Consider the following 16,487-nt stretch of genomic DNA (forward strand, 5'->3'; position numbering starts at 1 on the left):
TTCTGCAGGGAAAAAATGGTATTTCTGCATTTAATTTTACAGCAGAGACACTAACCAACAAGAACAGACAAAACAGTAGTGCCAGTATCCTTTGCTCAAAGCAACTTGGAGATGACAAAGATGAGCAAGGCAGAAGAACTTGAATATATTTAGAATGGAGTCTGCCTTGGGTTTTAATTTCCAGATTTAGCTGGTTTGGGTAAGCACCCTGAAAATATAAGAAAGATGATGTATTCCATGTGAATTGGTATGAATTAAAAAAAAGTTACATTCAGAGTTATTTTGTTCTCAATGCAAGACCCAGAGCTGATGGCCAGCTAAATTAAATTAAATTGCATTTGTGTGCCCCATATTACCTGTTTATTATATTAAATGTTATTTGTGTGCCTCTATAGTACATATATATTACTTTTGAAAACCAGTGAAAATTTGATGAAAGAAAAATGTTTCTTCCTACTAAAATTAAAGACACTAGTATTGCTGAGGAAAAGTTTTCCCTGCTACTTTTAAATTATAGGGAAAACACAGGCTATATCTTGACATACTTTATGAGTCCATATATTTTAGAGAGAAGAAAAACAAACAAAAAGATAGTACCTTTCAGAAAGATCATCTGATTTGCTGGAAAAGAAAGTGGTGACGTCCCGCCATCCCTTACTGCCTACCCCCTGAACCTGGAAAAAAAGAACCAAGTTATTTCACACTTAATGAATTACCTCGTACTTGGACTGAGCTCACCCATTTGTTCTAATAAAGACTGCTACCCAAAATCCACAATGCACCACTGTCAAAACCCAATGCCCCCTCCCCACAGGGAGTCCCCCGGGAAGGCAGAACAGCACTGTATATGGCTAACGCTCTTGCAAGCATCGCAAATCATTTTGGGGAGGGTCAAAGGTGTGTGAGTGGAGAGTGGATGTTTCCTTTGCAGAATACGAGAGGCCGGGGGGAGAAAGAAGAAGAGCAGAGAACGGGTTAACTCAACACTTCAGCTTGCTCCGTCCGAAGATAAGATACTGGCCCCAGCCCAAGGTCATGGGCTCAACAAGAAATCAGCAGCTGCCCAGCCATGAGAAGAGGAGAACTAAGTTGAGCAGAGCTGCAGAGATAGCAGCGAGAACAGTGAGAGCAAATGAGACCACGACAGCGAAGGCCAATAGAAGGGAAAAAAATGGTCTCTGGAACCAGGATGTTTTGGGAAACCGAGAAGGCCACAGCAAGCTGGTTTGGACTGGCACAAAGAGCACCAGAAGCCGAGGTCCCTGAGAGGAATACCCCCAAGGAGCCCAGGACTTAAAACCCTCCTGAGAGCTGGAGCAACTTGGAGAGCAACAGCAGACTTGGACGGCCTGGGCCCAGGACAGCACTCTCGTCCATCCTTCCCCCCACCTCTTCTTCTGTTATACCCAGGCCTGGCCAGTCTTGGGTAGTGCGTGTGAGCATGAAAGTGGGTTAGGGCTTGGGGCATTAACGCTTTCTTTCTTCCCCTAAGTGACGTGCGAGCATTCCCAGCACTCGCTGCTGTTATTATTTTATCAATAAAGCTTTAAAACTTAGACACTTGGTGTGTTACGTCATCTCCTCCTTTAAATGATCCTGTGGCATCAGCCTGATCACCCGACGCCCCAGACAAATTGGTAACTTAAATCTGTCACACCACCACAGAACACACCCCCGTGCATATGAAGGCATGTATTTAAAGCAGCCTCACAACATTCGACTCACCCACTCAGGAGGCCAGTATGGCAATTAAAATAGGATATCTTTTGTCATCATCATGGCAAGTCATTGTTATGTCTAGGCTATTAAGTTTTCATTATGATTTTGCAAGGTCGATGAAAGAAACATTGACTGGACAGTGCTTAACAAGTGAGCAATTAACAACAACAACAAAAAGGATGCAACCAGGACTTACTTTATTCACCTGATTTTTGGTAGTGACAGCTTTTGACTTTTACTTTAGATATTTCTGATGAAAATGTTGGAATTGCTCAGAGCAGGAAGGGGCACCTGATTCTCCATTGCACTGGATTTTGTGATGTCATTGTGAAAATGCAAAACGTTACCGTTTAGAATGGTAATATTTTCCATCCACTTTGCACTAGTGTGAATGGCAGCATAAAGTACTGGGCAACAGACTCAGACCCCATGTTTTTAGCCCCAGACTCCAAGTTGGTATGCCAACTTTTGTGCATAAATGGTGTGCTCCCTGAAAAGTGGTAAAGCACCAGTTTTGCATGCATCTATAGCCGTTCTGGTCATTAGTTGGGGAACTAGCCACACACTCACCAATCTATTTTACTGTAGATTTTGTAAATCAGCAAGAATAAAAGTGAGGGACTTGATGGATATTTAGTAACATACGTTAATAAACAGGGATAAGAAACTAGGCACATGGCTGGCTAGAGCTACATAAAGATCTTCACAAGCAAGAAAATACTGGAACAGATCTAACTTGATATCCTTAGATTATGAAGCCCTGTCTAGAATTTTTAAACCATTATGAAATTTAATACTGTTTAACAAGGCTTGTGTCCATGCTAAGCAAATTTTAAACCAAATATAGTTCTAGAATGGTATTTGGATGCTAATTAATTTTGAATGTGATTTATCAAATTACCATAAACTAGGAGCCACATTCTGATCTTGATTACCCTGATGTAAATCCACAGTTAATCCAAAGACATTGATGTTTAACTAAATTCCGGATCTGCTGCAGGGTCTGACTTTATTCGCACAGCAATACTGTAAATATACTTAAGTGGTTTCACCAACAGTTTCCAAAAACAATTTCATTTTAGTGCTCATGTGGACAGGCCAAAAGTTAATTTCTTGAATGTTACTGTTGGAGGAATTCCAAAACACATTTTCCTTCTGTTAGGCTGAGATCATAAGCACAACCAATGAAATGGCATCAATAATGAGCACTATTCTGAAATCCAAATACACCAATTGGGGCTCTGTGTACGCTGGGGCAAATTGCCAGACTTTGAGCAAAATTGACAAGACATTAATTCACTTTTTTGTTGAAGCATTCCATCATTCCCATCCTTTCAAGCAGGAAAAACTTCTGGCACCGTGACTTCCAATATTAACTTTAACTGTTGACAACAGTTAGGACATCAACAGCACTAGGCAATGCTGGGCAAATTACTGAAATAGAGTGTTATAAAATGTTGCAAGTGTTCTGAAACTAGCAGTAGTAGGGAGCACTTACCATGTTACCAAGCAATGTCAGCATAATGGGAAAAAGGTACATACATTAATAAGGTTAATAAGTGTACATATTTTATTTAAGCTGTCTCCATATTCTTTAGCACACATTTACTGTCAAACATCTGGGTCACTGACTATTACAAATCCACATTTCGCTGTCAGTGTAAGCATTATTCAGATGCTACTAAGATCTGATTAATGTACCTGTAGCTATTTACACTCAGTTTGTCTGTGTATCAAGCTATTTTATTATGACAATGGCATAAGCAATCTTGTGTTTAAAATATCCCTTTCCCAGATTACTTGTATTGGGTACAGATAATAGCAAAAAGCACAAACACACACATCTTATGGATTTTGTTTTATAAGACACTTATCACTTGTGTTTGTGTGACCTGTGCACATGAAAGAATATGGAGACTGGCTTAGTATCTGGCCTCCTAATGGGTAGGCAGGCCCCTTCGTACCTTGGCGGCCAGATGAGATACCCCCATGGAAAACTCATCAAGCATTTTTCCCTCTTTCACCTAGAGGGATCAAAATGTCCGTAGTTAGTCATGAAACAAAATGGTGTCTATAGCTTAAAACAGGACAGCTTGTGATAACAGCTAGAGACAAAAGTTAAAAACAAGCTAAAGTATATTTGACTCAATAGACAATGAGGTTAAGAAAATAAAATATGAAGTCTGCTGCTACTAACAAGCTAATCCTCAGCTTTTAACCATTAGCGGGACTCTTTCCATTGACTTATTTGGGCTTTGGATTGGCACTATTACAGGAAACTTAAGAATTGGGGGGAAGAGTGGGGGCGGGAAAAACACACCATACAGATAAAAAACATATTGCATGGCCATTTACAAAGAATATGTTTTACTGCATAAAATGGTATTCTGGAGAGACTGAAAACAAGGCAACTATAAGAATGATATGTTTTTACCATTTACACAAATTTAGTGGAAACCTTACAAAAACCTTCATATCCTTGCCTCCTGGTCATTTGGAGCACACTGGAATTTAGTTTCTCAGCTGGTATAAAACAATCATCCCAATACAAAAGTCTACAAGTGACCTGATATAGTTACACATGGGCCAGACGGTCACTGGCTGCTGTCAATTATGTAATTCTAGAAGACAGTTTATTCTAAATAAAATTAACAAAGCATTGTCCAAGGGCAGTTTGCCATTATTCACCTTACCTAATGCATCCTTCATCGTAACATCCTTCACTACAGTAGTCTTCCAAAACATGGAAGTCAGCTACAGGAAAAGCACCCTAAGAAAATGTACTGGCTGCAATATACTTTGTATTATAAATTACCCTATTTGCATCTATACCAGCTCAACCGAAACAAAAATCTTGATAAGATTCTATTCTGGAAATGATTTAGGATCACATTAGATAGTGGAAAACTCCACATAGAAAAAGACAATGTAATGAGTGTGTGATACAAGAGGACTGATTTACCTGGGTGATAGGCTTAATTTTTTCAAATCAGACATGAATCCATATTCTACAGTGCTGGTACTATGTTCCCCCATGAAACAAAAATTAATGTTTTTAATTAACAGTAAAAATAAGTATGTTTAGGAAAAGATTTATAGGTAAGTGGATCATCACATTCTCATACATGAAGGGCTAATTATACAAATTTTAGGATTGCTCCAAAATGTGTAGACGTACAGGATAAATTAAATGCACGTCACCTGGGAAAAAGATATAAAAACTGTGTTCCACAAGAACAGGGAAGACAATATTTGACCTATTATGGAGGCTCTATGATTAAAATAGGTAAAATTAGCCAGGACCACTCACTCAGAATGGCTGCTAAGCTTTCTTTTTTTGCCAGCTGGATTACCTGGAAAGCACACATAGCATTCATTCCTGTATCTACAGCTAAAGTGTAAATAACTATACATGTGAGGAGACAGGCTTTCCGTCCTGCTTTTGATCCTTTAAAACTATATTCTAAATTCCAGTAAACAATATAGCAATAATTTCAGAAGTGACACTAACAGTTAATCTTTTCCTAGTAAAATGACTGAATAGGATAAAGGTCGAGTATATTCTGTTTTATGAATACATATAATCCTTGAGATTAGCTGATTAAGGCAAGGATCTAAAAAAAAAAATCAAGAACATATTTCTTTTAAAAACTGTCTGCAATCAATTAGAAACCACATTACTGATCAGATTATATTAACCCTTATGTAGCTGTGGATGTTCTGATATGCCTTCAAGATGCTTATTTGAAAGGGAACAGTACTAGCAGTCAGAGAAGCATGACTACTATGAAATTAAACACTCACTAAGGTAATATTACTAATCAAAATATTTGCTTATCACTGACCTCTCTAGCCAATTAAGAGGTGCCATGAGGAGCTCTGAATGGAGTTCCAGCCACTCTTCCATCACATGAAGGAAGATGGTTGTAACAGGGCAGCTCATGGGAAGGAGAACAAAGCAAGAGAAAATGCGGATCTCTCAGGATTGATTTGGACATGAAGCCCGTCAAAATGAGGACAATTTTGCCACTTGAACATTTTTTTGGTAATATTAATATTGAATTATTTGGCATTTTCCCTCTGCTATTGTGCCAGGATATGTAAAATAAGTGAACTTGCTGGCAATAAACTAACTACTTGTGCCAGGAAAAAACAAAATTACTTCCTAGGTAACACAAAAATACTCCGTACGTAATTTACTCATTTCCAAAGTTACCTTTTCCTGTGCAGGTTTGAGAACATTTTCATTTAAAGTCTGACCTAACTCTGATGCCTATTTAAAAGCAAAACAAAAGTAAAGTCAGTTATATTTTCCTTCATAAAATACAGCCAACATTCACTGCCAAGAAACTAGCCTCCAGGAGGCTCAAAGAACATAGGTCAGAAAAGCCTTAAGCTTTGCCTCATATAAGCAACATAGTGAGCTAAAAGCACACACAATGCAACACTACAGAGAAAGTGCTAGAAGAAAAAGAAAAACACAGATAAAAGGCAATAAAGGCTGCTGAAAGTTCCCACAGCCCAAGAAAGGTTTGTCCTTGAGCTGGCACAACCTTTCAACCAGCAACAGCCCAGAAGGCAGGCCTCTTGCTAAGCCATGAGCTTTAGTAAATATTTTGAAAAACTGAGCAACTGTACCCTTATACGTTCTTGTTAATGGGATTACCAGCAGAAACAGGCCTTTACATCAGGAAAGAATATTATTCTTTCACAATGAAATACTCCCTTCCTCTGATGCAGGCAATGTCATCTATTAATAATTTCCCTGTTTCTAGGCAATACACCACAGTCATACCCATGTGAAAGGATGATTACACTATTTTATGGCTTAAGCTTCTCTCTCTGCTGAGATGTGCAGACATTCTAGGAGGAAAACTGTAATTATATCTAGGACAGATGCACAAGGCTGTTGTACTTTAGAGAGGAGGTTTACAGCATGCAAATCCACACTGTAAGAGTGAGGAAGTCACAAATGAGTTTGGCAGGACAATATTAAAAGGACAGAGTGACTTGGAGTTTTTCATAACTGTTAAAATTATTCCTTTTCTCATTGTCCATAATAACACAATCTTTAACCAACCATTGGGAGACAAGTACACTACACTGATTAGTTCTTGAAGAGCTGCTTATGTGCTAAGATGCTGCCATTTATTCTCTTCATAAACAAATATTTGCAAAAACCCAAAACCCAAAAATCCCCACAGAATTAGAATCAGCATATTTTATGCCTATTAACTCAGACATTGTCCAATTTATGGTCATAAAAAGGTATAATTAACTATGGTTAGTGATCAAAGAATATCAAATATGATGCTTAAGGGAGTAATGGATCACTGCAGATATCAGGGAGGACCCTTTTGTACAGTAACAGGACTGCACAATTTTGCAGATGGGTACAGAAAGGGGCAGTGGGTGACATGGTTTTGTCTTCTTTTGAAACACTGTGTATTGGCCACTGTGAAAGACAGGATATCAAGCTTGACAAAGCTATGGTGTGATCCAGAACAACAAACACTATATTCCTTCTGTGGGGTTCTCTTACTAAATTCTGGCTTCAAATGGCACTCCAAAGCTATTTGGTATATACATCATTCCTGAATTCCACATGCAGAAGGAGAAACTGACACCATTAACATTTGCAGGTAGCATGGCTTGCTGTACAGAATGTTCTCTAACATACCAGAGGGCAGAACTGGCTCTTTTTAACTAATTTAACCTATTTTAAATAGGCTTGAAGAGACATTACAGAATGATGCACACAACACTATTAAAAAAATGACTGACTTAAAAAAAAGGAAATGAAAAACGACAGCTCAAGAGCAAACACACATATTCAGCACGAACAGTGACAAAGCGCCCATGCATGTGAATATATGTGAGGGCTTTACCGGCTCTGGCTGCTGCTTGTAGCCCCAAAACTTTACCCAGACAGCACAAGAGAAAGAGAGCAAGGAAGGTAGAAGAAGCAGCTTTTAGCAAAAAAATTGAAGCATTTTTCAGGCAAGTTAAGTAGCATGATTCTTTTCCAATTCCAGGCTCTACTGACAAGAGAAATAATGAGCAGAAGTCTGTTTAATGTCCAGTGGCTAAACTTAATTACAAAATACATGGACACCACAGTTCAGAGTCAGCCAGATTCTAAATGTGTGCTATAAAGCAACAGATCAGGTTGTTAATTAGCAAATTTGAGCTACCATTAATATGGCTCAGGAGCTGAAGAAGAACAATCTGCTAAAGTGCTTGTCAGTAGAGCTGATCTTCTACATTTAGTTCTCTATATTATAAAGATGCACACCCACACTAAATGTAACAGTATATAAAGAATAGGTTTCAAAATGGGAAATCATACGTAGAGGAAGACCTGTATAACACTAAACTTTTCTCATTCAAGCCAAGCAATAAATATCTTATTGCTTTTAGCTAGGGTTAAAGTTGAAGTCCTTCTGAGTGACATTTTCTTTGTTAATCCTTCAAAAACATATACATTTTAGCCTATAATGTGAGATAGTGACGTACGAACCTCTAACACTCCCCGCGGACCACCAAGCCTTCCCATGCCTTTCCCAACCCTGTTTTGAACAATATCCCATGAAACTCAGGCTAATGCTGTACACACACGAATCACAGTTCAAGAGCAAGACTCTTTCATGTACTATACATAATGCCCTTCCAACCCAAAACAAAACATTCAGATTTTGGCACTTAATTAATCATATCCCTTGGGTAATTCAAAGAGTAAAGCCAGATTTTTGCTTTCCAGCTTAGGATTTTCAAAAATGTTCCACAAAAAACAGACCATGTTTATGTCAGAGCTGTGGGCAATTCAGGTCTGACTGTCCCCGCTTTAATCCTAGTAAACTAACGAAATATTTGTATATCTGTAATTGTTGTCTGTTTACACATAAGCATCTTAACTCAACAATATTATTCAATGTGCTGTTATTTTCAATTCATGCAATGGAATGAGCACATGCATTCTATTAAAACACCTACTTATAGGCCACACACAAAAATGAGAAGCTTATACTTTAAGGAGAAACCATCCTTAAGTGTCTCGAAAACACAACCACCACAATATTGTATGGCATCAAACCATTCATTCATTCAAACTGTTTAATTTCAATAGCAAATAATTACACCCATTATTCATGTGTACTGTAAAAAATATGTCACAATCCCTGTGGGAATAAAACCTAATATGTAGTTTTTAAGAGACAAGATCCTAGCATATAGTTATACAGATGCAAATATGCAGCACTGAGGATACACACCATAGTTTCACAAGGACCAGATCCAAGACATCTTGTATAAAGAGAATTGGTAGGGATTCCTAATAAGCCTGATTACTGTAAATGACACAGAGCTACTAGTTTTAATCACCTTTTGAGTTGCTTGAGATCCAAATTTGGTAGCCTGTAAAATGGAGAGAAAAAAAATCATTTGTTTAGATCAACTTCGTTTTTTCCCCCTAACAGACAGACATGGTGAGTGAAATCCTGGTCCCAGCTGAAACCAATGGGAGTTTTGATGTTGACTTCAATGGTGCCCAGGATTTCACGCTCTATTTCTTAGAACATGTTTAGCTGTAAAGAAAGTACATTCCTTACATCCTTCTTTGAATGTATCAACTGTATACAGAAGTGAACAAAAACTGGGATTTTTAAAAAAAAACAACACATTTTCACAAAAGTTTCTCCCCTCATTTATTTTTTAAATATTGAAATATTGACTAGCTCTAATTGTAAGTCTATAATACTTATATAATCCCCAAGAAATAGCTATAAAATGATTTGCCAAAAGGGGGGCATAAAGACAGGGGAAACACTGTAGCCTAGTTTTGCCAGAAACTCCCTCTCACAACTCAGAATTCTAGATACCTCACCGCCATCTTTCCCGGATGTGCTTTCTGAGTAAATCAGTCTGACTTTATAGATCAGAGTAAGTCTACTGAACTAAAAAACTGAAACACAAAGCAACCGACCAAATCAACAATGTATAGCTCAGTGTGAAATTTCTGCAGAAAACACTAACTTGGCTTGACTCAGCACTAATCCACACCCTTGCCCCAGAAAACAAAACTCCTTTAAAAAAAAGAATGGTAAATAAATATTATTCTTCTCTTGATATCTATGCGCAGTGCTCCAATTATTTACAGAAATGCCTAACCAAAGCTGTGTATGCATATCCAAAAATAAATAAGTGGAAAATACAGGAAGTAGGACCAACGTCCAAAATATGAAATTCTCATGAATCCATAGGAGAGGCCTACAGCAGAAGAGAAGAGCACAAACTGAGGTGTGGCGTGGTTTGTCAAGAGTTGCTGGCACTAGATGGTAAATTACATTTAATTCTGTGGTGGGATGACTGGAAGTTTGGATGTATAAGGCTTTGGTAGCTTGATTCTAGAGGCTCCTAGTCAGGCACCTACCTCCGGCAGCTATTTCCCCTTCAATGGCCAACTTAGTATGGCTGAAAGCTGAAAAACTCTGCTGAAAGACGGAGATCCCATGAGATAGTGGGGAGAGAATGAGGACAAGTTTTAGGCCCTTTGATCTTGTAGTGGTGGGAAAAGGGGAGACACGGCTGGAACATGTTTATAAGGTGGTGGTCACATGGTTGATATTTGATATGGTGTGGGACAACAAGGACCCCTACACTTTGATTCAGGCTGTTGAGTGCAAAGTCAAAGGGATCACAGCTCATGATTTAATCATTACCATTAGTGAAAAATTATGCACACCAAAGAAGGCAGAGACTCCCAAGGATAGAACAAATGCCTTAAGATATTTTTAGCTCTCAACCACTGGTCTGTCAGTCCTCAAACTCTAAAAACCTCTTCTTTGTTCTACTTCATTCTATCTGCTTTAATTTCAGAATGTAATACTGCAATACTAAGAGATATATATAAAGTATACTGCTCATCACCATAATTCTGAAAGAATAACAAAACACAAGCCCGTCACTGCAAAACAAAAATCACAGTAGAATATAGCTTTATAGATTCTGTTCAAAAGAACAGCATGCAAACATCTGGAAAAAGGTATGCTAGAGCTCAAAAGGGAAAGGAATGGAACATAAGCACACCTGTGAACATGATTATGCCTCCATAATGTTCACTTTTCATTGTAAATTTAGATCTAGAGTCCCAAGTGTAGTTTTTAGAAACTGAACTAAAAAAACCTGCATAGCTTCTTACGCACTATGCATATAAATCTGCCTATGAAAACTTGTACCAAAGACCATGCTCAGCTTTGCTTATACTTAGTACATAAACATTTCCATTTTTTAAAATAATACATATAGGAAGGAGGGGGACACAGAAGTCAGGGGTTCAACTTACAATATGGAGCACTTATTATTTATTTCAAGATAAATCCCTGTCAAGAGGCCAAATAGAGCTAACAGAATACTTAGACCACTGCAACAATAAGACTGAAAAAATTTCTTGGTTACTTACACCCTCTTTAGCTGCTGAGGCAAACTTGCTGGCTCCAGTTGTAAAACTGCTCCATCCCTTTAAAAAAAAAGGGGGGGGGGGGAGGAGGAAGTGACTAAACTTAATTTAACATGTAATAGTGAAACAAAGTCAATATATTCTGTAGCACACCCTGTTTTGTAACCATAAGAGATGCCCACAAATTGAGACAGATTTGTTTGTGGCAAAGTTCCACTGAACTGTAAAAAATACTGCAATGACTTCCCCTTGTTCTCTTGTGCAGTCCCATAGTACAAACCCTGGTGATAATGACGGTAACACAAACAATCCTGAACATGGGTTATTCTAGTGGAGAAAACTTCACAATGCTTTTGTTTCTCTCTAAATACAAACATTTTCACAATGATAGCAAGAGAAGACAAAATGTTGGTAGAGCCTGAATAAGTACAGGACATGGCAAGATTAGTTTGCGTTTTGTGAAAGTTAACATCTGGGGGAAAGGGCAAAGGGCAGAGTGAAACTTAGGTATAAGCCTGGAAGAAGGTGAAAAGGGAGCCAAGAGCCAGTGCAGTCAAACAAAACAAAACAAAAAAAATTAAGGGGCTCATAAGAAGCAGATGCAGATACATTATTGATTTTTTCCTTGTTTATAAGAAAGCTTAAAACAATTTCTAGTTGGTTTTTTTTGGCCTTATAAATACCAGGAATATAAAGCCTTGTTTTGCCTGTTTTTTTTTCTGGAGATCTCCATCAAGTTCAGGAAACTCAATCAGTAGTTTTCTCAACCCTTAGTTAATGTAATAGGGTGTGGAATCTATAATAAAGATTTTTTCCTCATGGTTTTTTTGGTCAGGAATTTAATAAGGAGCTACCAAGAAAAAAGGTGACGTTTAACCATTCTCATTAAACTTTCTTTCTCTATCTATTGTTCAGCTTGCAGTTCCTTGATACTTGTGATATAATACGATTAGTTACCCAATCATGCAGAAACTTTCAATAAAAACATGAAGACAAGATTTGAATTTCTAATGTAAAAACAAACAAACAGAAAAAATCTTTGGCATACTTTTCAGGCCTTCTTTATACACATTGTAAAGAAACAAGGAAGGGAAGGGACATAGACAGATTTTTTTCCTTTGCAGGCCACCTGCAAATAAATTTGTTAAGCTATGGAGCTGCACTACTTCAGTACTACTTAACAACAGCTGCATGGATCAGATATACCTCTATAACTGCCCCATATAGTATGTCAATTTTGAAGCACAGATATTCCAGTGGTACATGGACATTTGTGAGCATCTCTGCAAAAAAGCTGAAAATAATACAAGAAAAGATCAGGGTGCTTTGCTCATCATGCTTTCCACTGAATTTAGCTAGTCCATAAAAGAAGGTGGAGGGTCTGTACTCAACAGTCCCTTTAAATACTCCAGTAAAATCCCTTCATTAGTAGTCTCATCTTGCTGTGTTTCATTCTGATAAAAGGAATGACAGTGATGGTGCTGATGTGCAAATGACGAGATTTCTTGTAATTCTGATGTTAAAAGTAGGCTTGCGGGACAACAGACAACCTAAACTGAAATTCCAGATGCTCTTTATAGAGCAGGTTCGATAACTATTTTTCTCATCTCAGCCTAATCAGCATCAACTATACAGCAAATTCCTCTCATACATTATAAAGAAAATTGTTTTCCTCAATCAGATGAGAATTCAAGCAAATTATAAACTTCAACCACAGGTGTTTATGTTAACATAAAGGTGTTTAAGCTGCAGCTTGTGTGTTTAGTCACAAGAGGGCATTTTAGTCACTAGTTTCAATCAGATCACATTTGAATAATGTCTGACAAAGATTTAGATCAGTGGCTCTCAACCTTTCCAGAATACTGTACCCCTTTCAGGAGTCTGATTTGTCTTGTGTACCCCCAAGTTCCACCTCACTTAAAAACTCCTTGCTTACAAAATCAGACATAAAAATATAAAAGTGTCACAGCATCCTATTATTGAAAAATTGCTGACTTTCTCATTTTTACCATATAATTTATAAATCAATTGGAAAATAAATATTGTACTTACATGTCAGTATATAGAGCAGTATAAACAAGTCTGTATAAAATTTCAGTTTGTACTGACTTTGCTAGTGCTTTTTATGTAGCTTGTTGTAAAACTAGGCAAATATCCAGATGTGTTGATGTACCCTCTTCCCCCCCCACGGAAGACCTCTATGTATCCCCAGGGGTATGCATACCCCTGGTTGAGAACCACTGATTTAGATGATACAGCAGTATTTTACTATAAAAAAACCTGAGAGGTACGTAAGGCATGTGCTTGTGAATTGTGCCATTTATAGAATTTGATATGTAATGTGAATACTAAACATTTTTTCACCCATTTGTGAACACCTTTTCCAATGACCCCCACCCTTCTTTAGAATCCTGTGCCATATGGAACTTCTACCCCATTCCTTCTCCATATTTGAAAGTACAAAACTGTATTTGAAGGGTTGTGTTCAGATGAATGCAGATGTAAGTCTGAATGCCTCTACACTAGGTCACAATGCTGTAATGAAATCTTGCATTCACCATGCAATAAACTCTAGGAAGCAAAACACCTAGGCATGTGTCAAATATGAGAGCTGCAAACCCAAGGAAACCTTCCAGACCCACTAGAATTATCTCTGATGGGATCATCAGGTCACAGAGAAGAAAGTAGGAGCACAAAAAAGCAGCCACAGGGGATGGGGCAGGGAGGTTTCTTGGTTGCACTTAAAGATGTAACCCATTCAGGAGTTCCATGAAATACATATAAAGCCTGAGCAAACTGACTTTTGCATGTTCTTAATGTAGAAAGTAACCATTTGCAATGGGTATTTGACTTCTATGGCTGAGGGGAGACTGACACCAAGAGAGAGTGTTGGAGGGAAAGGGAATAAGGATATTACATACTCTTATAAATATGAGCAATCCCTAAAGGAAAATCCAAATCTCCCCACATTTTTCCTTAATTCAGGTATCACCAAACTGTCTATTTATACTCCCGTCACCCATCACTAGGGCATCTCTTGCCCCTGGTAAACAGATCGCTACTTGTAGTTGCACATTCCTTGGCAACAGTAGAGTGGTCAATTCTTTTAGTGTTAAGATGTTTGGAATCCTTTTAGGACTGTCTCCACCTGTCTTTTGGACCAGCATTTTAGGCTTAATGTGTTGGAGGAGTCAGGACTTTTGATCAGATTGCTTTGAGAAGACACAGAAGTGTCAACAACAGAAATATGCAATGTTCCCCAGATGCACCTGTATTGCATATTTCCCAGTTACAGCTATTAATTTTCTCTCTATTCATATTCCCATAATCTGGGCTACAAATTGAGGAACATACTGCTAAGAGTCACAGAAAGCTCAGAGAAAGAATCTCCTTACCGAGTATAGCGAAGACATGGCATTATTGAGGAAGTCGTCATCCTTTTTCGGAAGGTTGACTGTGTTCCCAAATCCCACATAGCGATTCTCTTGGCCACTAAATTACACACCATCAGAAAACAACGGTAATTATTATACATTTCATTAAAACTATCAGACTGAAAATATAAATTATAAGATACGGCTGAATTTTTGTTTCTTTGTTTTAAAGATTTTCATACACATGGAAGTAAAGGACTGGTAGAATTCCCATCAGCAGTGGAGGTAAACTGTGTGCATGACTCCCCCATACAGCTCCACTTTTGCACCTTATTTCTAACATGTAAGAACACCACTAGACAATTATGTAAAGCTAGTGAATGTGCACTGCAGACAAGAAAGCCTCCTTGCACATTTTATCATCTCAATAAATCTTCTCCTGTGGTAATAACAGATCAGTTAGTTTCTTCAGAGCTGTGGTCTCTTTTTGCATACAACTCACTGCATTAACTGAAGAACCTAGTGGTAGCATTATTAAATACCTGAGTTTCACACACTTTGCTCTAGGCTATTGAATCTGAAAGCTTCATAGACCAGGAGGCCACCATGGTGATAAAACTACTGTCTATATTTGACTCATGAGCCTCAGCTTCACTGCACATCAAACCTTTCCTTGATACATAGGAAAGAAAAGACCCTTTTTAATGCTTTTATATCCAATCCTTTGACATGTATTATCACTTATTTATTTAGGATGTGACCATAGTCTATGGCGGCCCAATGGATTAACAAAGGCATATGTAAACTGACGGAAAATAAAAAGGCCCTAGTCTAGGGTATTCTCAAGGGCCATGACACACAATGGTTGATATAGAAGTGTCTAATTTAATAAACATTCCTTGCAAGTCAAATAACTTTACCCTTGATAGGAGCTGAAATCATCATTTAACCAGTCTTCAAAAGCTTTGTCGGAAGAGCCAGCTGCATTCTGGGATGGTCCAGCAGAACTAATCAAATGAAGGATTTTTAGGAAGTTAAACTACATGAAGCATAAAGAAACAAATGACTTTGCTCATCACAGAAGCTTGTACCAAAGCTTGTACCAAAGACAGATCAGAATTTTACATCCATCAGGTGACAGCATCTGAGTATCTTAACTCGTGGAGAAAGAAAGCTGCAGACAAGTCCACAAACAATGGTCTTCAGACCACTTTTAGTTTGCTAGCACTTGTTGGTTATTGTAGAACTTACCAATCACAAGTTACTGGTTCTCCTTGTTTCTAGTTCCTTGTACAGGTAATCCTGGCTCTTTATTGTCAAGAAGAACCAGAAGCACCTGAAAGCAAGATATGCTTCTACCAGGGATCCAGAAACAACAGAGTAAGAGAAACATGGATACCTTCAGGGACTGGAGCCACCAGCTAGAATAGAGCTGACAGCCATGAAAGGGAGAGGGCTATTAGGGGTGAAAGTGGCAGAGGGGACCAGGTGTCTGACCATGACTGAGGGGAGATGGTGCATACAGCCACAGTGAAGTGTATCCAGGGAAGAAAGGGGAGACAAAGAATGGGACAGAAGAAAAAACAAAAATAGGCAAGACATTTGCTGTATTCTGGACAGCTACAATACACTAAAGGCTTTCCTATTTTGAATGTAAGGAAATACTGCAGTAGCCAATTGGGAAATTATGCAAGTACAAGTAGGAGGGACTGTAGCTAGTATAATTACAATCTGTATTAAGATGTGGTCCACACTGAAGAAAGTTTAGATACCACTGCTGTAGGCCCAGGAACCTGAAGCTTGCCCAAATTCTTTGCTAAAAGATACACCAGAAAAAGATTCAGCGGGGAGGACAGGGTGGTCAAACTAATATGCCATCACTTCCTATCCAAAGTCAGAGATAGCGAGATCAAACTGTATGAGATAGCGAGATCAAACTG

At 38.2% G+C, this 16,487-nt stretch overlaps 1 protein-coding gene across 21 annotated transcripts in view; it reads right to left on the reverse strand.

The window, feature by feature from the left end:
* ARFGAP1 (ARF GTPase activating protein 1) overlaps positions 1 to 16,487 on the reverse strand; it is a 96,358-nt gene that overhangs the window by 66,975 nt on the left and 12,896 nt on the right. For 6 of the 21 annotated variants that reach the window (XM_073309083.1, XM_073309071.1, XM_073309072.1 and 3 more), the window contains 8 exons: positions 15,468 to 15,554; positions 14,569 to 14,665; positions 11,177 to 11,233; positions 9,100 to 9,132; positions 7,608 to 7,637; positions 5,936 to 5,992; positions 3,684 to 3,743; positions 598 to 674 (listed from right to left, as the gene is read on the reverse strand). In XM_073309083.1, coding sequence (XP_073165184.1) covers positions 598 to 674; positions 3,684 to 3,743; positions 5,936 to 5,992; positions 7,608 to 7,637; positions 9,100 to 9,132; positions 11,177 to 11,233; positions 14,569 to 14,665; positions 15,468 to 15,554 — 498 coding nt within the window. The other 15 variants (XM_073309076.1, XM_073309087.1, XM_073309077.1 and 12 more) reach the window with 13 other exon arrangements.

The sequence above is a fragment of the Lepidochelys kempii genome, chromosome 13, assembly GCF_965140265.1.
Source record: "Lepidochelys kempii isolate rLepKem1 chromosome 13, rLepKem1.hap2, whole genome shotgun sequence".
In the NCBI taxonomy this organism is placed as follows: domain Eukaryota; kingdom Metazoa; phylum Chordata; order Testudines; family Cheloniidae; genus Lepidochelys; species Lepidochelys kempii.